At 42.0% G+C, this 25500-nt stretch overlaps 2 protein-coding genes and 1 long non-coding RNA gene across 10 annotated transcripts in view; 1 reads left to right on the plus strand and 2 right to left on the minus strand.

The window, feature by feature from the left end:
• Positions 1 to 2413, minus strand: part of gtf2ird1 (GTF2I repeat domain containing 1) — a 42108-nt gene extending 39695 nt beyond the window's left edge. For 2 of the 3 annotated variants that reach the window (XM_031750300.2, XM_031750298.2), the window contains exon 1: positions 2096 to 2412. The gene's annotated coding sequence lies outside the window, so the exon portion shown is untranslated. Of the gene's footprint in view, positions 1 to 2095 lie in introns of all 3 variants that reach the window. The other variant, XM_039618653.1, reaches the window with a different exon arrangement.
• Positions 1 to 25481, plus strand: LOC116328523. 3 transcript variants are annotated; one of them, XR_005614661.1, is made up of 5 exons: positions 1 to 153; positions 7582 to 7756; positions 8951 to 9019; positions 9147 to 9276; positions 22891 to 25481. It is a non-coding gene; the product is annotated as an uncharacterized LOC116328523 (long non-coding RNA). The 3 variants fall into 3 exon arrangements; XR_005614662.1 differs by lacking the exon at positions 22891 to 25481 and adding an exon at positions 22502 to 22637; XR_004200087.2 differs by lacking the exon at positions 22891 to 25481 and adding an exon at positions 16793 to 16868.
• Positions 4636 to 25500, minus strand: part of clip2 (CAP-GLY domain containing linker protein 2) — a 55374-nt gene continuing 34509 nt past the window's right edge. For all 4 annotated transcript variants that reach the window (XM_039618652.1, XM_031750336.2, XM_039618649.1 and 1 more), the window contains 9 exons: positions 22407 to 22790; positions 20023 to 20598; positions 19889 to 19946; positions 18657 to 18740; positions 16779 to 16935; positions 10081 to 10240; positions 7543 to 7731; positions 7143 to 7202; positions 4636 to 7048 (listed from right to left, as the gene is read on the minus strand). In XM_039618652.1, coding sequence (XP_039474586.1) covers positions 7037 to 7048; positions 7143 to 7202; positions 7543 to 7731; positions 10081 to 10240; positions 16779 to 16935; positions 18657 to 18740; positions 19889 to 19946; positions 20023 to 20598; positions 22407 to 22790 — 1680 coding nt within the window. In that variant the 3' untranslated portion in view covers positions 4636 to 7036. The remainder of the gene's footprint in view (positions 7049 to 7142; positions 7203 to 7542; positions 7732 to 10080; positions 10241 to 16778; positions 16936 to 18656; positions 18741 to 19888; positions 19947 to 20022; positions 20599 to 22406; positions 22791 to 25500) is intronic.

Below are 25500 nucleotides of genomic sequence, written 5' to 3' on the forward strand. Positions count from 1 at the left end.
CACCTGTTTAGCCACACAGGTGTCTCCAGTTATTGTGGCTGATTAGGCCTGTGCTCAGGTTGAAGGTTGAAGCTAATGGCAAAGCTTCGTGAACCAAAATAAATGGGTGTGTCCTGCGATGTTACATTTCCATTGTGTTATAGCCAACATCAGGTAATGGAGGTGCTTTTTAAACAATCCTTTCCTGTTCACAGATTTATGAACTATAGATGTGGGAAAAGCATCGAAAGCTAGTTTGTGATGCACTTCTCAAGGCTGAAGCTCAATCTAAACAAAGTCTTTTTTTTCTGTATTTCATCCTTTCATAGCTTTGCTTTTTTCAAATTGGGGTCAATTTCCCCTTGGATTTAACCAGAAAAAGCAATGTGAACTGAGTTTTTATTGTGCCGTTTATAATGCCGCTGATATGTGGTGCTGTGCTCAAAAAGCCAGTGTTTCAGGCTGGCACAAGTAGCATATTTGTGTGTGGAAATTGAGCCGAAAACAGACTGAAATCGTTCCAACTGGTGGTGTACAACTTAAGAGGCTGTAAATGTTTTAGTTTCACCAGCCCAAAGAAGTGCGACTCAACTCAGGAGTGTAACAAAGATGTCAATCAAGCGCAGTCCTCAGAAGGTGTCTGATTGGGAAAGGGAAGCGAAAACGACGCTTAGTCTAAAGTTCATCCTGCTAGAAGAATTATATGCAAGTTATTGAGGGTAGAGTTCTTTTTCTTTTTTTCCTTTTTCATAGAAATGCACAGCACCTTGCTGTAAGTCTGGGTGTGGTTTGATAGATGTTATCTAACATTTCCTTCCAGCAGCAGACATAATCCTTTTGTTTGCTGTGTCAGAAGCCTTAAGTCACCACGGGTGTGATTTTTAAGTTCTGCAAAGTCAAAAGTTGAAAATGAAGTTGGCTGTAACACCTTAAACTTCAAATGACTCCTTCAGAGGTTTGATTTTTACTCGGTTAAAACTTTTTATTGGAGTAAGAAAGGGTATATGTGATACAAGGAAACTGATAAAGAACCAGGGAAACTTTTTTTTTTTCCCCCCCCTAAACCTTTATCTGACCATAAAGTGAAGTTTAACAGAGCTTCAACTCTGTTAAACTGTATTTTACTAAAGAAAAATTAAAGTAGATTTCGACTACAGTAATTTCAACTGAGTTGGCACGATGCTGTCTAAGTACTGCACATCTGTAGACTGTTTAAATGCTCTTTAAAAAGCTCACATAACAGCTGAGGTAAATAAGGAAAGGTAAGCCGTGAAAACGCATAATATCAGACATGGATGGGATGTCTACTTTTCCCCTCAGCTAATTTCTCCAAACACCAACAGCTGATAGTTTCACTCCAGTCAGCTGTTTTTAAAAACAAACTTTAACGTGTGGCTACAAGGAAAGCAGCTGAGGTTAAAACGACGAGAAAATAACACACTAATGTCCAAATTAAACGCTTGCTGTTTGGATACACGCAAACACTGATTTAGAGTACCTAACGCTGTTTTAAAACTGGGTGTAATTATAGGACGGCTACTAATTTCTGTTAAAGTTAACTGCGGCGCTGTGCCTGTGTGTCGAGGCTGGTATGAAAGTCGACAGCGCTGTTAGTTATTCAAATCCTTTGGCTGAAAGTTGAAATGTGTAGCCTCCTTTCTTACACTTGCTAATGCGGCTAGCTGGCTTTGTTGTATTAGCTGGGTAACCTTCTGGTAAGTGATAGCGTTAAAAAGAAATATGGGGGATAATTTGCCAAGCAGACAGACGCTGCATCCCAGTCATAAACAGAGGGTAGCTTTCCGCTCGCAAGGTTAAAGGGAGGAGTCCCTGAAACCTGCTAACTATCGGTAACCTTTCTCTGCTACTTACCATATGTCTAACTAATAATCGCTGGCTAATTAGCTAACGGTAGCATTAGAGCGTTGAGCTAGCTGTGCGGCGCTAGCCCCCTTTATGCTAGCTAGCGCTAGCACTTTCCTTTCATCTCCTCCCCCGGTCCCGAAATTAGGTTATAATCTGTAATTTCTAAATGCACAATCACAAAAGCCACAAGCTTCGCGGGGACGCACAACGTAACTCCTCAATAATGTCAAAACGGACATCGAAATCTCACCTTAATTAGCGATTAAATAGCCTTGTTGCTGCTGTCAATCCCGGAATAGGTTTATTCCCCCGTTTTAATCCATCAGAAACGCTCACAATTCCCATCCACAATGTAGCTGTGCCATCTGCTAAAACATCGTAATCCGGATCATCACCACGACGACTTCGAGCCCACGTCCCGTTGTCTGCTATTTGTGTATTTTTTTTTCTTAGTTTATGTCTGTTTTTTCCCCTTAACAGAGCAGGGTGTCCCTTTCCCCTTTCTTTGTTCTGTAATCCAGTAAAATTGAAACTCATTCGCCTCCTGCTAATCCCAGCCCAACTCAACAACAGCATCTATTGGCTGCAATTTACATACAGGATTAACGGAGCAACCTCTGGAAAAACCCTCAGGGAGCAAAATGTACACGGAAAGGAGAATGTCCTTAAAAATATAATAATAATAATAGTGAAACGCGCATATATTTTATTTAGACTGTGGCTATGTAAATCACCGTCTGCCACTTGACAGCAACTTCACACATTACTTTGTGCTTTAAGAAATCCTTCATAGACTGCGTGTAGGTGCTTTGATGCGATAGCTGCGCAGTATCCAAATTATTTTTAGGATTAGGATCTGTCCAAAGTGGATCTACAGCAGCTACATGGATCTTGTGGCCATGGAAGTTATGCCATAGCTGCAGTGATTGCCCAAAATAGCTCATGTCTGTTTGATATAGGGTAAAGTTCAGATCCTAGAGAAGAGGTGCTTTTCTTTTTAACATTTCTGTGCAGGTGTGGAAATATATGGATAGTTAAAAATAAGGGGGAAAAAAGTTTCTAGTTTCTGACAAAATGTTTTAACCAGAATTAAAATTTAGTGCCCAAACCTCAATATGTAAAGTTTTTCTGCTTCTCTAGCGCCACTGTGATCTGCATATGTAATATATTGTAGAAGTCGAACTGAATTTTTACACTATAATCCCAGTCTTGGCCATCTGTTATGTAAACGTGTGTGAATGTTTAATTAGTCTTTAAAAAGTCAGTTTTACTATGACCTTTTAACAGCTGTCCTAAGGTCGTTGGCTTCACTTTAGCTTTAGAATTGATTTTTAAAATTTGAACTCTTATTTTTGAATTGCTCCACGGTCTGAGACATCAATATCGCTCTGATTTGCCAGTAAGCTAAGACCCAGCTTGACCCCTCGGGTCAGCAGGATCAGGTTATTTCCCGAGTCACAACAAATAGTAATGAAACCAGTTTTAGGTTTTATGCCTTACAAAGTCTTGTTAGGTGCACTGGACCATTAGCAGTTTAAAAGTAGAAACATGCCTGTTTAGCCATTAACTGTTAGTCTATAGTTGCTGGTTTTAAATGTGATTGTTCCCAATTTCTGCTTGTTTTCATTTTTGTTTTAATTTCATTGGACTACTGATGATCTTACTTCATTTTATTTCTACTGCATTTATTAATGTTATGTTTTTTTTTTTTTACACTAATTTATTTGTTTTATGGGTAATATTATTTACATCCAGCTTTTTATCTGGTTTTACTAAAAAAAAAAAAAGGATCGTGCTAGAATGTCTGTTATAGCTTATGCTTTGAAACATGCTATCTAAATAGCTGCACTATATTTAATGTAAAGAAAAAAGGAACCAGGTAAATCCAAGTGTAACTTTTTACTTGGTTCCTTCTTTTTTAAAACACACAATAAATTGATTGGTTACTTTATTATATTAAATATAGTTCATATAGCTTTATTAATATTTAATGTAATAAATGGTGAAACTTATAGATTTACTTGTTTTTGTTTGATGCACTGGTTACTTTATTACATTAGACATCAGCACGCAATCGTTTAACTTGTCCAACCGTCTTAATACCAAGTTTGGTTATACGTGCCCTGTGAACTAACATTAGCTTGACACCTCCGTCTGTGAGGAAACGGGAACGTTTCTTATAAAAGTACTCGTACAATTTCAATTTTAATCATAAGTTATTTGCATATAATCCATTGCAATCTCACTAGTTTCAGTTACTTTTCCTCTTAACTGCTGTGTTCAACTCTATTTCACCAAGAGCAAAAATTACATCTGTGCCTCATCTATGCTGTGCTTTTACAAATAAGTCACTTCTTACTTATTCAAAATGTCACCTGCATAAACAATCAGCCCTCTAGCAGAAACTGGGACATGTGGATAAGCCCTGACATTTGCCAAGGCCAACAAATAAAACTGATATATCTGGAGGCTAGAAATCCAGAGATTGTAAATAAGCGTGCAGCGTCTGGATGTCTCATCTCCACCATGAGGCAACTTTTCCCTCACGAAGGATTTATTGCCATCTTTTCTGGCCGATATCACTGCGTTTTAATAATGACAAATATTTAGCCATGTACATCATGGTTGTTGGCTGAATCTCCTAAACCGCCAAGCCCCTAAATCCGACACCACTGCTTTAAACCAGCTCTGCAGAAATATTCCGATCTGCTGCGCTTGGTCTTAAAAACAAACATGCTGAAAGTCGCATAAGCATGAAAGGGTGTGAAATAAAACACCAGCAGCCCTTGCCCACATTGTTAATATTTAATGACTCAATCTCCAAAACCATCGCAGCAATACTCCAAAGGGTATGAACCCTCCAGCTGTAAAGGCCATGTACAATATCCAGTGGAAAATTCAGGTTTTATTTGAGCTGACCAGTGCCTGCCCTGCATGTGTTCTCAGGGGACACTACTCAAGCCTTTCTGCAAACCCCCACCCCACCTCTGTGTAGTGTCTCCTGTGAAGCAATAGCAACCTGTGACCAACTACAAACAGGATCCCCCCTTAGTTCAGTTTGACAAATGGATAAAAACAATATTTGGAAGACTTAAGAGTATAAATGTTAGAGGCAAATGAAATCCGGATGATTTCGATCCAGGGAAGGATGAGCGTAACTTCCCACATCTGTTGTTTGGGTTTTAGCTCCCGGGAAAGCCCTTCAGCAGACTTCAGAAAGGGTCAGTAAAGAAATCCAGGGCCATTACAATGGGCTCACACTGTATTTTGTACCATATATAGTAAATTAACACAAAGCCACCGATCAGAGAAAAAGATGTATTGATGTGCGGTCAGACAGTTTTAGACAATGGAAAAAGTCTGAAATGGTTCACTGTATTTGTTCTACAAATGTACTGCAACGTCTCCCAGGTTCAGTCTTCAGTCTGAACAATGAGTCCACTGATGTGTAAATGGCTGAAAAGCTTAACACCTTAAGGGAGGATTGGTAGTAACATCATCACCATCAGTCCTGTAACAGATAACGCTCTTCATGTGTGTTGGCGAGGGAGGGCGGGGTCTTCCAAGACAGGAAGAGGTTGATTTTGTATTTTATCCTTGGACCAGAAATGACCGTTAAAAGAGCTCCAGTCAACCTTTAAGCGGCCACACTGAACCTAACTTTGTGCTCATCGTGCTTCTACCAGTATACGTACATTAAGGCGCTTTGGGACCAAATGGTTCTGAGGAGCTACCTGAGAACTTCATAACTTCAAGGGCATGTTTGTTTGCTGCAAACAGAAATGTTGACCAGGCAGGCGGTGGCTGTAGAGGAATAGAAATTATGCCACTGTTCAGTAAAGCACGTCCTTCACTGTGCTTTTCCTTTGTACTGTTATCGTGGTGACTGCTCATATTAAACATGGCCAAGCTTTCAAACGCTCAGGTCAACATCCATCCTCGTCTACTTATCCAATTCAGAATTTGAACAGTGGATTCAATCCCAGAGCAGGCCTGCACACCTGCTGTTCAAATATGTTTGCAGGGGGCAGCCAATCAGAAGACAGCTGTTGTAATGGGGGAGGGGCTAAAACATCTTGTTTCAGAGGATGAACTGAAGGGCAGTATCTGATCAATAAGGAGTACTTTGAACTGTAAAGCTACTCTAGTGGAGTATAAAAATAAAAATATGGATCAAGAAAACTAAAAAAAAAGTCCAAACGTGTCTTCAGACTGCATTTAAGCATAACGAAAGCACCGGTGCTTGACAGCACTGTGCTGGATGAGTACATACTCGGTCTGCAGACAGGACAGCATTGCTTTGTACTATTCTTCCACCTTATCTGTCATCTTCTCCTATATTCCAACAAACTGTTGCTTTTGTATTTGTTCAGTGTTCATGTTCCTTTTAAAAACACAAAGTTGGAAAGTGACTGTAAAAACTGGTTATTTTCACAAAGTTTGTAGCAGAGATGCTATTATTATAGTGTAATGCCTTAGTTACTATGGCGAGTGCCCTGAGATGACTTGTTTTGATCTGGTGCAGTGTAACTAAAAGTGAGTTCAAATGATTCTGGATTAAGGGTAATGTTTGCTACCAATCCTCATCAGATATCAAGCAAGGTGAGACACGAGTCAAACTTCCTTTAAAATAAAAAGAAAATCAGGCCATCAGCTCATGTACAGCAGACAGGATTATTACAAAGCCAAGGAGCAAAATAAAAGTAATAAATAAAACAAAGCGACTGAGACCCAGTTTTTCTTCTCGTCGTCCATCAGTCTTTTTGCTTTCTTTGTCAAAATTCAGCACGGTCACTCAGACTTCAGCAAATGACAAAACTTCAACTTGTAGCTTCAAATTTTCTAACTAATGTAAAGCATCAAAAGTTGCCGCACTGCCAGTTCTCAGCAGTTGTTGAGCTGATAATCTCTTCACGTCCATATCTCTTTCTTTTTCTTATTTTTTTCCTGTTTAAAGTACTTTTAAGTGGTCTTCATGATTGGCTAATAGGTGCTTTCTGTAACAACACATATATTCACTTGAGACAGAGATTCGCTGTTTTGGTATTAATTGTAAACTGAAATGTTTCAGGCGTCCACCGCAGCATCAGGAGACACGTCAGACCAAACTTTGTCGTTTCATGTGTACTTCAGCACGTCCCAGTTCACTCGGGGTCACGTCAGCGTCTCACTCTCATCACATCTGCTCATATCAGTGTTGTTCCTAGGGAAGAAAACGTAAAGCATGTCTTCCTTAAAATGTATTATTTTTATTATTAAATTAATGACTACAAAAAGCAAAACAAAAGAATACCAACATCTTGAGCGCTGTGTGACTCCTGGTGGTGAATTCCATTAGCCGAATTTGCACCGTGGACCTGGAAAAACAGTCAGAAATGATCATTTTAGGCCTGATTGGACATTAGAAGACCTGTTCAGGTGACCTTGGTTTTAACATCTTTAACAGTCTTAATAGCTACCATTTGTAGGAAATTGATGGGCTTTGGTACCAGAAACGTTCTGGCTGCATGCATGCAGTCTAGGTGGGGGTCAAAAGCGTGATTGCATTTGCTGCCTGGAGAGGGCTTTCTGTGGAGCGTTTGCACGCACTCACTATGTTTGCCTGGGTTTATTCACCAAACACAAACTAGCTGTAGTATGGATATGTGAATGTGTGGTTGCATGTTTCTCCGTCTTGTTTTTAAAAAAAGTTTTTACCGGGCTTTTTTCTGGATGCTTCCGCATGGCCTGGACCAGCTGGTCGACTTGTTGGTTGTGCTCTAAGGCGTTCCTCAGGGCGTCCTCAGTGCTGAGCAGCCGCTGGCGCAGACGGGTCACCTCCGAGTCCAGAGCCGAGGGGTCTAGCATCGAGTACCGCCGGTGGTCGGGGGAGGATCGTTCCCGACCCTGAAAGAACCGCACAAGCTAACTGGTAAATCATCCAAACTGTATTAGGTTTATGGGTTCTGCATATATTTATTTTGTTTTTAAACCCACTTCAAGTACTTTGTAGTGAAACAAGTGCAAAGAACAGGCTTTTATTACCCATTTTATATACTTTACATGATTTACATCATGTAGTTTACATGAAACTTTATAACGATTTAAATACATGTATAATCTGTTACTCTAATGTAGATAAAGTCATAATAAAATGAATCGATAATACTCAAAGTCATACCAATCTATTCTTTAAATAGCTCTATTATTATCACTTTAACCTTCTGAGCAATCTATTGACTTTGAAGGAGAGGTCAGAGGTCAAATGTGACATATTGTAGACAGCACTCTTTGGACATGACATAAGTCAGATCGAGATTAAGATGAAATCTAGATTAGGTCCTAAATCAATTCATTAGTGGATGAGAAAATTATTTTCCAGGAAATTATTATAAACATTCAGTTTGACAAATTCTACGGGCAAATTCAGAAATGAGGCTAAAATTGACTTTTTGTGGTGAACGTACACATGTAAGCATGACTGTTACCTTATTTAAGATTCCCAAATGCTTTCATGTATTTGATAAACAAAAGTGCACAATATGCCTGTCCTATAAAAAAATGTTAAAAATGAAAAAGTTATTTTATTTCCTTATAATTATAACTTTTCTTTGGAAGGAAAAGCCTTTTTAGCAGGTGCCATAAATGTTTAAAACATATTTGTAACTGAATTTAACTGCAGGAAAAAACCCAAACAGCACAAAGTTTAAAAAATGTTTGCTTTTACAAAATAAAATAATAGCATGTTTGCTAGTTAAAAACAGCTGTAATACTTTCTGTTGCCCTTGAGAAGGGTGATCAATTTGTGAAAACAGTCCTTGTGTTATAAGTTCAGTTTTGAACACGAAATCTCAGGCAGGCAAGTGACCGTATTTCAGTGCAAATTACCAAAATATTTCTTTACCTGACAGAAAGTCTGGTGTCTTTATAGAGACGAGCTGCTGAGAATTCTTTTAAATGAAAGATTAAACCTTCACAGTGTTAAACGATCTTTCCAGGGAAAGTTGAGCATGCCAATTTCAGTATGAAAGCTGGTTACATCCAGAAATAATGCTGTAAAATCATTCATGTGAGATAATGAAATGGGAATGAACTAAACATACTAACAAAGCAAACTTCTCCTCAGCATCATCGTGAACCCAAAACTGTCTTTACAGCAGACCAACATGGACTGAAAAGCACCTGAGAATCTAGGGTATGTTCACGAGGGCTGTGACCAAAATCTCATATCCCGATATAAAACATTTCTCATCCTGATTTGCATAGTACAGTTTTCTGGTCCGTGCCAGAATTTTCATAACCAAACCATGTCCATGCTACAGAGTCAGCCCCTCGTTTAGGAATAAGGTCCTCGATTTGTTTTGACTGGTCCTTCTGTTTGGATCTACCTGGTTCTGCCTGATCTTCACTGGCCATGCTGGTATTCTCTGTGCCTGCATCCACGTGGTGACTGTAAGCACCATTTATAGTTACTTCATGCATTCATTTGAGGTAATTTGTTTGATGCATATTCTGAAATTTGATGTTTGAGAATAATGTAGTTTGTTATCATTTCAGTTTATTTTGAAAAACCTCAACAGGATCTTCAGCTTTATTGTGAAAGGTTTATGTAGAAAATAAACAAGCGGAGCCACATGCGGGGTTTACCATCGTTGTTGCTAACGAACCGACGCGTAAAAACAGTCGCTTGTCCGTGTGGTTATTTTAAATATAAGAGAAAGAGACAATTTAGAGAAATTAATATTAATATAGCCACTACAGTGACCATCAAAACGATGAAAAAATATTGCCGTGAACAGTTTATTTTGTGACATCACGAAAGAAACGATAGCGTGATATGAAACGATAGATGTTTTCATATCGTCATCCGATGTATATCGTCATATCGAACAGCGCTAGTTCACACAGTATACACTGATAAAATTCTTTATTAGAAAACTAGAAATCAGCTAGTTTTTTTGTCAGTAAATTATCATCCAGGTTATCTTTAGTTAGCTTTTCAACCAATGTTTATATTTCATATGCTAAAAGAAATGTGTGCTTCATAGTTGGCACCACTGAACCTGTGAAAACATGTATAATCCCTCAAATCACAGGCCAGGCTTGACAAGGTGCTGATGCTCCTGTATTTCTAAATTTAATTTTAGAAAAACATTTTTTAACATTAATTTAAATAGCAAAAAAGAAAAGCCTCAAAATGTGGGACCGACATGTGGTGCAGTGTTGTCCAATCATTCCACGGTGCTTTGTTCTCACCAGTAAAAGCAGTTTTTCTCGCAGCATCTTGATGTCATCCTGAAGTTTCTGCTCCTTGACCTTCCACTCAGCCTTGTGGACCTCTCTGCTCAGGTCTTTGTCCATATCCCGGGAATGACGATGTGATTCCAGGAGTAACACCCTCAGCTCATTCAGACTCCTGTGATTTAAAGAAAAAACACACCGACAGAGGGGAAAAGTTGCTTTGTGTCTGTGTTTCTGGTTTCCTGACCTGCAGAAATGCAGTAAGAACTGGACTCCTCAGAGGTGGTAAAAGCACCACAGTTTCCCTGTCAAGGATTATATGAATCACTCCGTTTGCTCAGACCTTGCTCAAAGATCATTATTATCCAAAAGCATTCACAATATGTGAATTTGTCAGGCAGACAGGCCGGTGGGAATAGCGTAGGCGGCACTGCTCCTGCTACTTACCCCAAGTATACATCATCTTAAGTACACTGGCTGTTTGCCGACATACTTGCATCAGTAAACCACGTTTACACTGGGGAACAGTTTTCTGTGCCTTTGCACTGCATGCTAGCCAAAGGTTTTAGCAACTTTAACATGTTTCCTACACTCGTGGAAATATTTCATCTCAACATAACAGTGTTATTTTCATCTTTCTAAGAAGCGCTCCAGGTGTTTTCTCTGTAAGAACATCTTTTCCGTCTGGTCTAATCGATACGTTAACAGATTATGTGCTGTGATGTAACGTGAGTCTGTTGCTAAGATGTGTGGCAGGTTTATGAGGTGAGAGATACAACATTATATCAAAAGTCTGCTCAAAGCCTGTTTTAAAGTGAGTGGAAGCAGGGCTGTGGAATTAATCACATTTTATTTTCAATTACAATTTTGGCCTCCAGTGATCATTAAAACAATTCCAAAACGATTACCGCGCCGCATTTCGCTTCACCGCGGCGCTGCAACCCCCTTTTTTCCCAAATTCTACCAAGCTGTGACAGACGTAGTTCAGTTTATTTTTTAAATAAGTTAAATCCTAATTAACATACAAAGACATCTACTTATAAAGGAAAACTTTTTAAAGAGTTAATTAAATCAAAATTTTAATAAAGTCCATCCTTGATCTGAATATTGACCAAAATAATTAGAATTTTTCCCATTAAGTAAAAAGTTAATTTCATGAAAAGTTGCTTGGATTTTTCATTATTAAAGGAAAGTCCCCCATGATTTCTGACAGTACACCTCAGTCACCACAACCTGCAGCTCATGCATGATTCATGACTCCTATTCTGTGATATTCTGTGTGGTATTTGAGGGATTAATCTTATCAGTTTCCTCAGATTAAAACATTTTTCTTGTTTTTTTTAATTAATTTTTTTGAGTCAGCGAACTAGTTATGTGTCCTGTACAAGTATAAACTCACTGGCCACTTCAGTGTGATGCATTTAGGCATGTAGACATGGTGACTTTGACCCAGGTGGGCTGGTCTGAGTACTTCAGAAACTGCTGATCTACTACTCGACTACCAACTCAAGGGTTTACAAAGAATCCGTGAAGTGAGCAGCAGTTCTCTGGGTGAAAATGCTTTGTTGATATTAGAGCTCAAAGGAAAATGGCCTGACTGCCTGCAGGTGATGGGCAGGCAACAGTAACTCAAATAACCACTTCTCACAATCAAGTCATGCAGAAGAGCTTCTCTGAACACATCGCGCTTTAAACCTTGAAGCAGATGAGCTACAGCAGCAGAGGACCACACTGGGTCCCACTCCAGCCTGCTAATTTTGCACAGGCTCACTAAAATTAGCAAAGCGCCACCTGGTCTGTTCTGAGTTTTGATTTCTGCTGTGACATTCATATCCGTCCTGCATGCTACCATCAGGTTGCTGATGGTGGTATGACGGAGTAGACGATATTTTCGCCACATTCTTTGGGTCCCTACTGTTGCTGATCATGTCATTTCCTTCATGACCTTACCGATTACCCCTTTAATGCACCAGGCACCATGCCCCAAACCTCAAATCATCTCAAACTGCTTTCTTAAACTTGACACTAAGTTCACTGGGATGTGGTGGAAAGAAAGACTTGTATCATGAATGTGCAGCCAACAAATCTGCAGCAGCTTTGTGATGCTATCATGAACTGAAAGTCTCTGAGCAATGTTTCCAGCACCTTGTTGAATCTGTGACATGAACGATTAAAGGACGTCTGAAGGCAAAAGATCCAACCTGGTGCTAGAAAGGTGTTCCTAAAGAAGTGGCAGGCGAGTGTATGTCACACACTGAAATAGCAGCTTTATCATTGAGGACCCTAATGTATACCCAACTGTAATTAATTAGTGCGGTGGTTCACTAACATCATAATCATGAATAATGTAGGGACTGCATAATGTCAGAATAATGGAAAACAACTTTTTCAACAGCGCTGCAGAAAAACGCATTTTCTGAACGGCTTAATGAACAAAGGAGCGACCCTGCGCCTCTGCAACGATGCACTGACTGCCTTTTACACTTGGGTGGTTAAATAATGACCATATTAAGCAGAGTGGGGGTTTTTTGGGACAGTGTGCACTAAAGGACTTGGATGTTTTGTAACTCTACCAGACTCTTCAGTATAGAGAGGTGGCCATCTGGCAGGTCTTTGTTGGACATGAAACCTCAGCCAGCTGCTCTCAGTGACTTCAGGCACCACTTTAAAGGAGGTGCGGGGCGGCCGTATGTGCTGGCACAAAGTCAGATATTTTCATAAAGCTGTGTGTTTTATATATATATATATATATATATATATATATATATATATATATATATACATATATATATATATTAGTAGTAGTGGTTATATATATATAACCACTACGCTATCCAGCTGCATATCAGCTACACGCCTTTGGAGCAGACGATCGCAAGTTCGATTCCTGCCTGGGGCGTCTGTATCCAGTAAGGGTCCTAAGGCTAGACCCCCCTATGCTAAGCGAGCCTACCGCAGACATGAGCGAGACAGATAAATATGAAGGCATGCCGGCTCGGACGTCGCCCGGATCAACAAGGTCGCGTCAGGTGTTGAGGAACCAGGGCACCCTGACGACAAGTGGGCTACTGGAACAAGAAGGCATCGGTGGGCAAGAGACGAAAACAGGCGTTGTTGGAATGCTACTACGCAAGTAACCCTGGCGGAAGGGGTTACATGAATAGGATGAGGGGCCTATGGATTCTTCGATATCCAACATCCACAATGACGGCGAAACAACTAGTAGCTCAGTGTTCCAACATTCGAAAGAAGGGACTGCTATCACAGCTAGAGATTGACGAGGTACAACATAAATGCTACGGCAAGGAGGAGTCAGGGCGCCAGGTCAGGGGAGATATCATCACCCCACCGAGATTGGGTACATAGCCCCAAGTGCGATAGGAGAAGGATCGTTGAGTGCGAGAGGAACTGACCTGAAAGATAGGATCATGGCCAAGCTTGAAACCTGGATCCCCGTGGCGGTTACCAAGATTACGTGAAGTACCCTCAGAAGGTCTGCTAGATGATGTTAATGCAGCACTACGGATGATACCTACAACCACGATTACCGACACTAACAAGCTGATCTACACTACGGCAGCAGTGATCAGTGAGATGCTTGGCTACAAGTTGAACAGCCACAAGGGGCAATACCCTCCATGGAGAAGGAGGCTAGAGGGCAAGATCAAAGTAGCACGGAGGAGGTTAGCCAACTAACGGAGTTACAGAAAAGCGCGACAAAGAAGGTGCATAAGAAATACAGCAAGCTGTCCATACCTGAGGCCTTGGAAACTGCCAAGCAAAGACTCACAGCCTTGGCCAGCCGCTTGAGGAGGTACACCAGAGAGATAGAAGGCAGGAGAATAAACCAGCTGTTCTCCACAGAACCAGCAAAGGTGTACTCTCAGTGGCAAGGGAACAATAAGAGAACAGCACCACCAAGGCTGGAGGCGGAGCAATACTGGAAGAGCATATGGGAGAAGGACGCAACCCATAACGGCAATGCTCAGTGGCTAGTGGATCTGAGGGCAGACCACAGCAACCTCCTGAACAGGGTCCAGTAACCATCACAGTGGCAGATATCCAAGAAAGGGTCTCCAGTATGAAGAGTTGGACAGCACCAGGGCCCGACATGGTTCACGCCTACTGGCTGAAGAAGCTGACTGCACTCCACGAGCGTCTGGCAGCACAAATGAACCAGCTGCTAGTTAACGAGAGACACCCGGAATGGCTAACTGATCCCCAAGGACCCCAAGAAGGGACCGGTCCCATCCAACTACCGACCAATAACCTGCCTCAGTACTACATGGAAGCTCCTGTCAGGCATCATATCGGCTAAGATGAACGGGCACATGGGTCAATACATGAGCGGGGCACAGAAAGGGATTGGCAAGAATACCAGAGGCGCAAAACACCAGCTACTGGTAGACAGAACAGTCAGCCTGCAAGACCAGACTGACCAACCTGTGCACAGCCTGGATTGATTACAAGAAGGCCTATGACTCAATGCCCCACAGCTGGATACTGGAATGCCTAGAATTGTACAAGATCAACAGGACCCTAAGAGCCTTCATCAGGAACTCAATGGGGATGTGGCGCACAACACTCGAGGCCAACTCCAAGCCCATAGCACAAGTCACCATCAAGTGCGGGATCTACCAAGGAGATGCTCTGTCCCCACTGCTGTTCTGCATAGGCCTGAACCCCTCAGTGAGATCATTAACAAGACTGGCTACGGATACCGACTACTAAACGGAGCAGTTGTCAGCCACCTCCTGTACATGGATGACATCAAGCTGTATGCCAAGAGTGAACGAGACATCGATTCACTGATCCACACTACCAGGCTATACAGCAATGACATCGGGATGTCATTCGGGCTGGAGAAGTGTAGTCGGATGGTAACAAAGAGAGGAAAGGTAGTCAGAACTGAGGGGATCGAACTACCAGAAGGTAGCCATCCCGTCCCATCCCGCAGGCGAATGGGAACCATGAAGAGGCCGCTAGAAAAGCTGCAACCACCAAGTACCTGCAGAGGGTCAGGCAAGTCCTGAGGAGGCAGGACTTGCCTGACTCCAGCTTCTGGAGTCAGGCAAGTCCTGAGGAGTCAGCTGAACGGTAAGAACAAGATCCGGGCCATCAACACCTACGCCCTGCCCGTGATCAGGTACCCTGCTGGGGTAATAGGCTGGCCAAAGGAGGAGATAGAAGCCACTGACATAAAGACAAGAAAGCTCCTTACCATGCATGGAGGGTTTCACCCCAAGTCCAGCACCCTGAGGCTGTACGCTAAGCGGAAGGAAGGGGGCCGGGGACTGGTGAGTGTCAGCACCACAGTCCAGGATGAGACAACGAACATCCAAGAATACATTGGGAAGATGGCCCCAACTGACAGCGTGCTCAGTGAATACCTCAGGCAGCAGAAACCCAAGAAAGAGGAGGGAGACGAGGAACCATCATGGAAGGACAGGCCCCTGCACGGTATGTACCACCGGCAGATAGAGGAGGTGGCTGATATCCAGAAATCCTACCAGTGGCTGGACAAAGCTGGACTGAAAGACAGCACAGAGGCACTAATCATGGCAGCACAAGAACAAGCTCTGAGTACAAGATCCATAGAGGCTGGGGTCTATCACACCAGGCAAGACCCCAGGTGCAGGCTGTGTAAAGATGCCCCTGAGACAATCCAGCACATAACAGCAGGGTGCAAGATGCTAGCAGGCAAGGCATACATGGAACGCCATAACCAAGTGGCGGCATAGTGTACAGGAACATCTGTGCCGAGTATAACCTGGAAGTCCCGAGGTCAAAATGGGAGATGCCCCAAGGGTGATGGAGAATGACCGAGCTAAGATCCTGTGGGACTTCCAGATGCAGACGGACAAAATGGTGGTGGCTAACCAACCGGACATAGTGGTGGTAGACAAACAGGAGAAGACGGCCGTAGTGATCGATGTAGCGGTTCGAATGACAGCAATATCAGGAAGAAGGAACACGAGAAGCTGGAGAAATACCAAGGGCTCAGAGAAGAGCTCGAGAGGATGTGGAGGGTGAAGGTAACGGTGGTCCCCGTGGTAATCGGAGCACTAGGTGCGGTGACTCCCAAGCTAGGCGAGTGGCTCCAGCAGATCCCGGGAACAACATCGGAGATCTCTGTCCAGAAGAGCGCAGTCCTGGGAAGAGCTAAGATACTGCGCAGGACCCTCAAGCTCCCAGGCCTCTGGTAGAGGACCCGAGCTTGAAGGATAAACCGCCCGTAGGGGCGTGCTGGGTGTTGTTATACATGCATACATGCATGCATACATGCATACATACATGCATACATGCATACATACTATAAAGGACGATGCATTTTAACATAGTTCCAATATGGATTATGAAACAGGTTATAGCTATTGCTGATTTCCAACCTATGTCCCATGTTGGGCTTCTACATTTGCAAACCACAAACAAAAACTACAACATGAAATTACATAAAAAACCACAGAAACTTCTTTGTCTTTTCTAGAAAATGGAGAAAATACATAATAAATCACAATATCTTGGTATCAGAGTAACAGCAAGAACAACCGGATGAATAGCTGCAAAAGAAAATGGAGCAGTGCTTCGAGGTCAAGCAATAAAATCAGTGATGGTGTCTGCATGTATAACACTACGGTGTCATCCTTCGCCGCTGTTATTGAGAAAGTGCTGAGGCAGAATGTCAAATCAATACCGTCTCCGTGTCAAATTACCTCTCCTTCTTCAGCAGCTCCTGGCTGATGCTCACCAGCTGCCCAGAGGCATCATGGGATTTCTTGGTCATGGACTCCAGCTCCGCCTCCACGCGCGTCTTCTCCTTGGCCAGGGCTTCGGCTCTCTTCTCCCCGCTGCGAACTTTGCCCTCCAGCGCTGAAAACAAATCGATAGTTTGCAACACTAGTTATTAATAACTTTAACACAGCTGTGCTAATCAGAACTGTGATCATAAAGAACTTACTACTTTCATTTAATGTTGTAAATGCATTTTAAATCAGATCAGGTGATCACATTTGGGAAGGATTATTTCTGACAAATTTCTATATGCTCACTTTTAATTCTATGCCTGCAACGAGCTTCAAAAGAGGCACGTTTACCTCTCTATTTCATCAGCTCTTCTTTTAACGCTGCTCTTTTATAACTCTGAAGCTTTTTTCCACTTTTGTTCAGTGCAACTCATTCAGCTCAACAGTATTTTTTTTTATTTCAATATATAGTAGGTTCTCAGTAGTTGCCATTATGGTGATCAGTTGAATGAAGGTTTATTTCTGTGAGATGTTTAATGACACTGGGAGGGAGTCTGAAATCCTGATATCGAGGCTCGTGTCATACTCTCTTTAGGTGAAATAAAAAACTCTGTGAATCACCATAAACCAGCTTTCTCCATCAGGTAAGTAGTTTCACAGTCTTTTTGGGGAAATTCAGATTTTGGGAAACCCAACTTTTTGGGTGTAGCCTTGGCAGCAAATGAGCTGCCCTCCCTGCTTTGCTCACAGCTGTTGGATAAAAACAAGATGAAAATGCGTTTTATAGTTGAATGTTGAATTTGCAAAAGCTAGAATCGAAAAACATGCGTTAATCGTCTCAATATAGGGGTGATGGATAAAGATGTTTCAGTGTAGAAGGTGACGAATGTTGTTCTTAAAATGTTTATATGCCCACGCAGTCCATTTCAAATAATGCTGCTCTTGAGATGTCTGCCATTTTTATTCATCTCTGAAAAACCCCACGTTTTTCTCCAATGATGCCAAGTGAATAAGATAACGATGCAGGCATTATTATTAATTCAATTCAATCCAGTTTTATTCACAAAGAGCCAAATCAAGAGGATCAAGGCGCTTTGTATTGTAAGGTAAAGACCCCACAATAATAGTGTTTTAGATATTTCAGATCTCTCGCTGCTGATGTCTACCATTCATTTCCCCTTACCATCTTCAAAAATCAATTTATATTTCATTCTTTAAATCTGGAAACAAGTAAAGAAGGGGGTGTTAATATTTGATCTAAACTTTGTGCAGTTTTTGTTTTTCTGAAAATTCTTACAGATCAGGGTCATCACCGATGACCTCGGAGTTTTAAAAAAAGAATAAAAAGAGACGAATACAACGATCCTTCACTTCGAGTTTCAGATTTTTCTTTTCTCGTTTTAAATTATTTACATTCATTCTTCAAAGTGTGTCAATTTGATTATCTGAAGTACATAAAGCGTGTGTTTGGGTGCTTTTGATGTGATGAAACTTATCAAAAGATTTCTGGGTGACGATCAAAGAGTGTAACGGTGAAGAACACGTTCCCCCGCGCGATGAACTCGGCGTGACTGTCGGAAAATAAAGCCTCCAGTCGCCGCACAAACATGCATATTTATTTATTTATTGAGAGAGAGCTGATAAGTTCTCAGTTTAAAACCTAAACTTGAAGGAAATGCTGCAGGCAAATATCAAGCTTCGCTTCTCTTTATCCTGAAATGAAACACCTGTACGTGAAAGACACGATGCCTCCACAGAAACTCAATATGTCAGGATATCTTGTCACGAAAGCGCTGAAAGAACAAAGACATCGACGAGCTCGGAAAAGGGCGCTGCGCGCTTGTTTACCTCCGATTTGTGATTTGAGGGCTTCGACCTGGGAAGTGAGAGTAGAGACTTCTTTTTCCCTTTTCAGCAGCTTCTCCATTGTTTCTGCAGAAAAACAACATAACAGCCATGAGACGCCTCGCTCACAGAACGCGCCGATGATCCAAATAAGTGCAGTGATTTGTGACTGGAGTGCCACAAAGTTTTCCACAGTTTTGTGTTACTTCCTTCTTTGTCACTTGGCAGGATACAGTGAAATCCTATGAAGTTAGTGGACAGACGTCCTTGTGTACCAGAGGAGCTGCGATTTTCTTGAGCTTTTTGGCCATTAGACGCTTAAGTGAGATTTATTTAACAAGACAGAGGCTTGTGAGGTCTTTATTTATAGACTGTGACTCAGGAAATCTATTTTATTTCATTAAGACATACGCATAATGAGTACTGGTCAGTATTTAGCACCTTGGAATACATTATAATCTCATATATAGAAAATTTTAACTTGACATATTTTTGACCAGTTTAGGGAACTGATTTGCTTTCTACTTTTTTTTTTTCTTTCTTAAGCTTGATTCCACTTTTATTATAAATATAAGGCCCTTTTGTAACCACTAGCTGTTTAGCTTAGCTTAGCACAAACAGTGGAAATAGCTAGCCTGGCTCGCTTCAGCAGAGCAACAAAATCCACATCTCAGCTTTGCTTGTATGTGGAAATGACTGTCTGGTGTTTGTGTTTTCATGTGTTCCCAAAATAATGAGGAAAAATTGTATCTGAATGACAAAAACTACCAGAGCCTGCTGAGTAGCTGATGCTTAACTCCCAGGAATGTGTTGGACTAGTCAAAAAACATAAAGGTGTTTTTATGTTGACAAAAATTACGAGATTAAAAGTGAATTAGTGGTGAAAAGCAGATGGAAATCAGCAGAAATCGCTCTATACAATATTATTTTTACAACACATTCTCAGGAGCAAGGAGGGCGGCATCATTCCTAAAATGTTGAGCTCTTTCTTTAAAGTTGTTACGTCCCTTTTTTTTCCTGCCAAGCTTTTAAATTTCTTGCATCTCTCGAGTGCAAACATGGGTAATATGATGAGAACAATGGGAAGTAACACTCTGGGAATTACTGGGAAGTAAGAACAAGGAGCAAACAGCACAAACATGATTACACTAAGAAAACAGATCAGCTGAAGTGTGAGTGATTGGTGTGCTTTTTTTATGAATCTGTAGTCCGGATTAAGATAAACACAAACATACCTTCTATGTTCTGTTTTAGCTTCATCTTCTCATCTGAAATTTCATTATCTTCTATCACCTGAAAGAGGAGAAAGTGTCAGGTGTTGAACTTGTATCTAAACACTGCAGGTGCCTCTTTCTCCTCAGCCACTCACATTAGCATCATTAGATGTGAAGCGCTCTGCCTGGATGGCCTGGAGCTGGTTGGCCGTCACCCTCAGCTTCTCCTCGAGTTTCTGGATCTCTTCTTGGCTCGCCTCCTGAGCTTTCTGCAGAGCCTGGTAGTCCGTCATCTGCTTCTCTGACAGCTCCAGCCTCTCCCTCAGCTCCTCCGCTCTTTTGTTCTGCTCCATCTGAAGCGTCTCCATATCTGCCAGCCTCTGCTCCGCCTTCTGTAGCTTATCCGTAGCTGCCTCCAGCGCGTGCTTTCCACTTTTGGCTTCCAATTCAGCCCTCCATGTCTGGTTGCCTTCAGCCAGCTGGTCTTTGGCCTCCTGCAGACGAGCGCAGAGGTCCTCTCGTTCCTTTGTCAGGATGGCAGCTTCAATTTTATGTTTGGCCTTGAGGTTCTCCACCTCTAGCTGGTGCTCCATCTTCAGGCTTTCCAGTGTGGCCCTCAGCTCCTGGGTGTCCTGCTCTTGACCTTCTGTAGCGGTATGACTACTGCTCAGTGTTGCCTTTAGTTCCTCCAAGGATCGCTGGTGGTCACTGACTAAAGTGTCAAATTTAGCCTGCAAGAGAAAGTGAGAAAGATCGCTGTTTTAGGTCATACTTGCTGTATTTGTGAAACGAATCATTTCAAATCATCTAGTACCCATTCAGGGGATAATGCAACCCAAAGATTTAACATGCATGCTTTAAAAAATTTGAACAGTTTAAATCTAATCTCATTGTGTGTGATTGTGTCTGGTTGTGCAGAAAGCTTGCTGCAGGATCTGCAGCACTGCAGATGCTCACTGGTATGTTATGGTGAAGAGAGCTGAGTGTGAAGGCAAACCTGTGGATTTATGAGACACTAAATTGCCAAATGTTTTGATTGAATTCAGGTGTTCTAACCACGCCCATGGCCACAGGTGTATAAAATCAAACACCTTGGCGTTCACAAACATTTGTGAAAGACTGGGTCGCTCTCATGAGCTCAGTGAGCATGCCACTGTGACAGGATGGCACCTGTGCATGTCCAGTTGTGAAATTTCATCGCTACTAAATATTCCACAGTCAACTGTTAGTGGTATTATAATGAAGCGGAAGTGATTAGGAACGACAAAAACTCAGCCACAAAGTGGTAGGCTAAATAAAATCACAGAGTGGGTCAGTAGATGCTGAGGTGAAGAGCACTCAGAGGTCATCGACTTTCTGCAGAGCCAATCACTACAGACCTCCAAACTTCATGTGACCTTCAGATTAGCTCAACAACAGTGTGTAGGGAGCCTGATCGAATGGGTTTCCATGGCCGATGCAGCTGTGTAAAGCACGCTACCACTGGACTCTAGAGAAGCGGAGACGTGCTCTCTGGAGTGACGAATCACGCTTCTCTGTCTAGCAATCTGATGAATGAGTGTAGGTTTGGTGGTTGCCAGGAGAGCAATACTTGTCTGACTGCAGTGTAAAGTGTGGTGCAGGAGGGATTATGGTGTGGGGTTGGTTTTCAGCAGCTGGACTCAGTCCCTTAGATCCAGTGAAAGGAACTCTCAATGCTTCAGGATACCAGGACATTTTAATGATTTCATGCGCCCAACTTTGTGGGAACAGTTTGGGACGGTCACGTTCCTGCTCCAACGGGACCGTGCAGTTTTGCGCAAACAAGGTCCTTAAAGACATGGATGAGCAAGTTTAGTGTGGAAGAACTTGACTGGCCTGCACAGAGTCCCGACCTCAACCTGATAGAAAACCTTTGGGACTAACTAGAGCAAAGACTGTGAGCCAGGTCTTCTCATTCAACATCAGTGTCTGAGCTCACAAATGTGCTTCTGGAAGAATGGTCAGATCTTCCCAAAAACACACTAAACCTTGTGGAAAACCTTCCCAGAAGCTTTTATAACTGTAAAGGGTGGGCCGGATTAAGAATGGGATGTCATATTTTCATGAAGGCAGACGAGCAAATACTTTTGGCAACATAGTCCATGTTTCAGTTTGTGGTCATACTTTACCTACGACCACAAAATGTCTTTTCACACCACTTCAAATGCCGGTTTGACTTTCAAGACTTGGTTTTAGGGTTGAAGTTAGAGTTAGGTTAGGTTTAGGTTAGGCTGGAAAGTTTGAACTGGGTGGGATGTAGGGAGAATGAGATGAGTGAAGAAGGGATGGACAGAGAGAGACTTCTCAAATTATTAGTAGGAAGAAATTTTGATTAAATGTAACATTCTTGTTAAAGCCACCCTGATTTACGTTTTTCTTTTTGTAAATCCTTTGAAATTTTGTAAGCAAAACTGAATCCCCCTCTAAATGAAGGATTCCTGCAAACACATAACTGCACTGACATGACCACACTGCTCTGGCTGACTTGAAGACAGTTATAAAAAACAGAGCAGGGTACCTTCCAGGTGTCCATCATTTCCACGTTTTCCTTTGTGGCCTGTTGAACTTTCTGTTTCATCTCATTGATCTCCACGTTCTGTTTCTCCACGACAGCCTTCAGTGAGTCGACCTCCTGCTGGCTTGCGGCTAAGGCAGTCTCGTACTTCTCTCTGAGCTCGCTGCTCTCCTTGTAGTGCTCCCGGCCCGCTGACAGCAGCTGCTCGCGCAGCAGGAGGGTCTCTGGCTGGGCGTCGGACCCCTGGGTCGCATCGACACGGTCAGCTTTCTGCCAGCTTGCGTCAGCCCCTTTGAGCTGGACCTGGAGATTCTCGATCTCGGCTCTCCTGAGGCTGAGCTCCTCCTCCAGCTGCATGATGCGGCTCTTCTCCTCAACTGTAGTTTGCTGATGAGAAAGAAAGCAACAACCCAGCACTGCTTTTGAAAGTTTTTTTTCTAAGGAGAAACATGTTCTTTCTATAGAGTAATCGTATTTACTACAACAGGTGGAAGACCCTGCAACAGACTGTCATTCCAAAGAAACAAAGGTGACGTGACGAAGAGCGGAAATCAGCCCATAAGAAAAGGAAAACGGAGAAATCTGTGCAGGTCCTGGAGATGACCAAGTGCATTGCAGAGGATTTACAGTACAACCAAGTGACATAAAGTATGTGGACAGCAACAGATTGTTCAACAGTTTGGCTCCCAGTGAAGATGATACAATGACTCTCACAGTATTTTTCCTCATTGGTATTTTTGGAAAAGTTATAACACATAACTGCAAACAAAGTTTGGTTGTGTGCATACAGGGTGTAATTTGTTGGGATTTACTGCAGCTAAAACGTACAGCCAGGCAGAATTATGTCCTAACTAATTCACCATTAAATCAAAAACCATATCTGATTTCAATCTGGCTTATTTCACTTTTGGTCTCAACTCTTTGGATAGCGCTGGACCACGTCCAGTGTGGCTGCAAGTTTTGAAATGCTCTGCTCTAACCATGCTGTACGTGCCAGACCGCCCCAAACATGTCAAATCAGCCGCCCATCAAATTGAATTTTATTTTGTAGAAGAGGCGAGGCAGATTTAGAGATTAGGGTGGATGATGCACGAATTTTGCATTGTTGTGGGCTGCGTGCAAGAAGACAATGCATGAGGTGCGCCTCCCTTCAGGTCGTTTATGCTGAATGTTCTACCTCAGACACGGCGGAAAGTTATAGTAAAATTCTGCAACAACAAAAAAAAAAAGGATAAACACGTCCCGGTCACGTTCCCAACCTGATGTGATGCTTTCAGGCTTGGATACTGCAAGCCTGGATACTTACTTTTTAAAACCTAAAGGTTTTAGTTGCATCACTTAATATTTAGGAAGATACCCTTGATTTTTAGAGGGTTAGGGTTTTTTTTATACTTCCACTTGCCTCACTGAAAAGTATCTATTGGTCCAGCCATTGTTTTGTGACAAACATTTTCAGGAGTTGGTAAAAACAAAAATAAAGTCCAAAAGAGAGCGAATACCGGCAAGACTTATAAATAAGTCAATTGAATGCTATTCCTTTCATTTAAACCACTTCTTAAGCCCTTTTGACGAAGCTTCATGTTCTTATTTTGGTGCAGATAGCTTCACAGAGCTGACTGGAGCAGCACAGTCGCTCAGGGCTAAACTGACATTTTGTCAGAAATAACATGAAGCCAACATACAGCAGAGGAAAAACACATTATACAAACACAGAACAGAAGTTAACTCCCTATCCTGCTGAGGGCATTTGAGATTTTCACAACATAAATATGAGTGATGCAACACCCACAAGCTCCTCAAGATTCCCATTAATATTGAGATGTCTGGTAACACTTTAATGATGATGAATATCAAAGCAGGAAACTGTGGAACATGTGGACATAAAATCTTAATGTATGAAAATACTGTTGGGAACTTTGTGTTAATATATTTATTTAGTGTAATTAATATAAGTGAAATATCTTTAATAAATTAGGCTGGGGCATTAGCGAGCGTTGCTTATTAATGAATCTGCCAATAGTCGCTCGGTTTTTAATCATTTTTTTTGTCTCCGACCATCTCCGTCAGGAAAGACTGGGCTTTTTAAAAGTGCTGAACACAGTTTGCCATCAGTAGCTGACACGCCCGTCTACTTATCAGAACTTACTTCTCTAATAATAGCTGCCTCGCTCTGCTTGAGGCCGAAAAACCAAAAATAATGACCAAGGAGGCACTGAAATGCCGAGCATAGGGGACAGACAGCTGGGTAATAATTCTGTGTGGGTTATGCAACCACTTGCAGGGTCATTTAATCTGTTGTTTATATTAAAATATTGACTAAGAGAGCTTTAAGTCTTCTACAGATGGCGGATGGATTTCGCTATCCTTTTTTCCCCTTTTCCCTGGCTGTTCATAACTGCAGTCGCTCATAATTTTAGAGGAACACCATCAAAACACTGGCACCGGTCAGGGTTTGCATTTCACTCGGGATCAAAGTCCAAATAAACCACCAGAATTATTACGCTGCCCTCATAATAACGCGGAAAGCCTGCACTTAAACGCTAAAGCCATTGTATCATTTCCATCCAAAATAATTAAAGCGAGGAGCCAAAAGGATCAACGTGTCGCTGTCCAAACATTTGTGCAGCTCAGTGTGCAAAAAAAAGGTGGAAAATGAAAGGAGAGCGCAGCCATTCTGATCATCTAGAAGCAGCCAAGCAAATATAATACAGCAAACCTCAACAGTGACATATGCACAGCTGCAAACATCCTCCACACATTTGTTTCCAATCAGAATGAAAAAGAAAAACAGCCAAAAAAACAAACTGAGATTAAGATGGAGGACCTGCTGCACAGTGCACAGATGTTAATTTCAACCCAGATCCCAGCTGACCAGACCAGAGTTACTAGCTGATTCACATCAGAGACGCTGCCTGAGTGGCATTCAGATGACGTCGCACGCACACAGACACACACGCACGCACACAGAGGAGTAAAAGAGTCTATGCAAGGTTAATGTCCTCAACAGCATCTGAAGTCGATTTGAAGTCAGGAATTGAGATAGCTCAAGAGAGGATCAAAGCCAAAACAAGATCAAATCTTTTTTCTTTTTTTTCAC

The sequence above is a fragment of the Oreochromis aureus genome, linkage group 10 (genome assembly GCF_013358895.1).
Source record: "Oreochromis aureus strain Israel breed Guangdong linkage group 10, ZZ_aureus, whole genome shotgun sequence".
Lineage (NCBI taxonomy): Eukaryota > Metazoa > Chordata > Actinopteri > Cichliformes > Cichlidae > Oreochromis > Oreochromis aureus.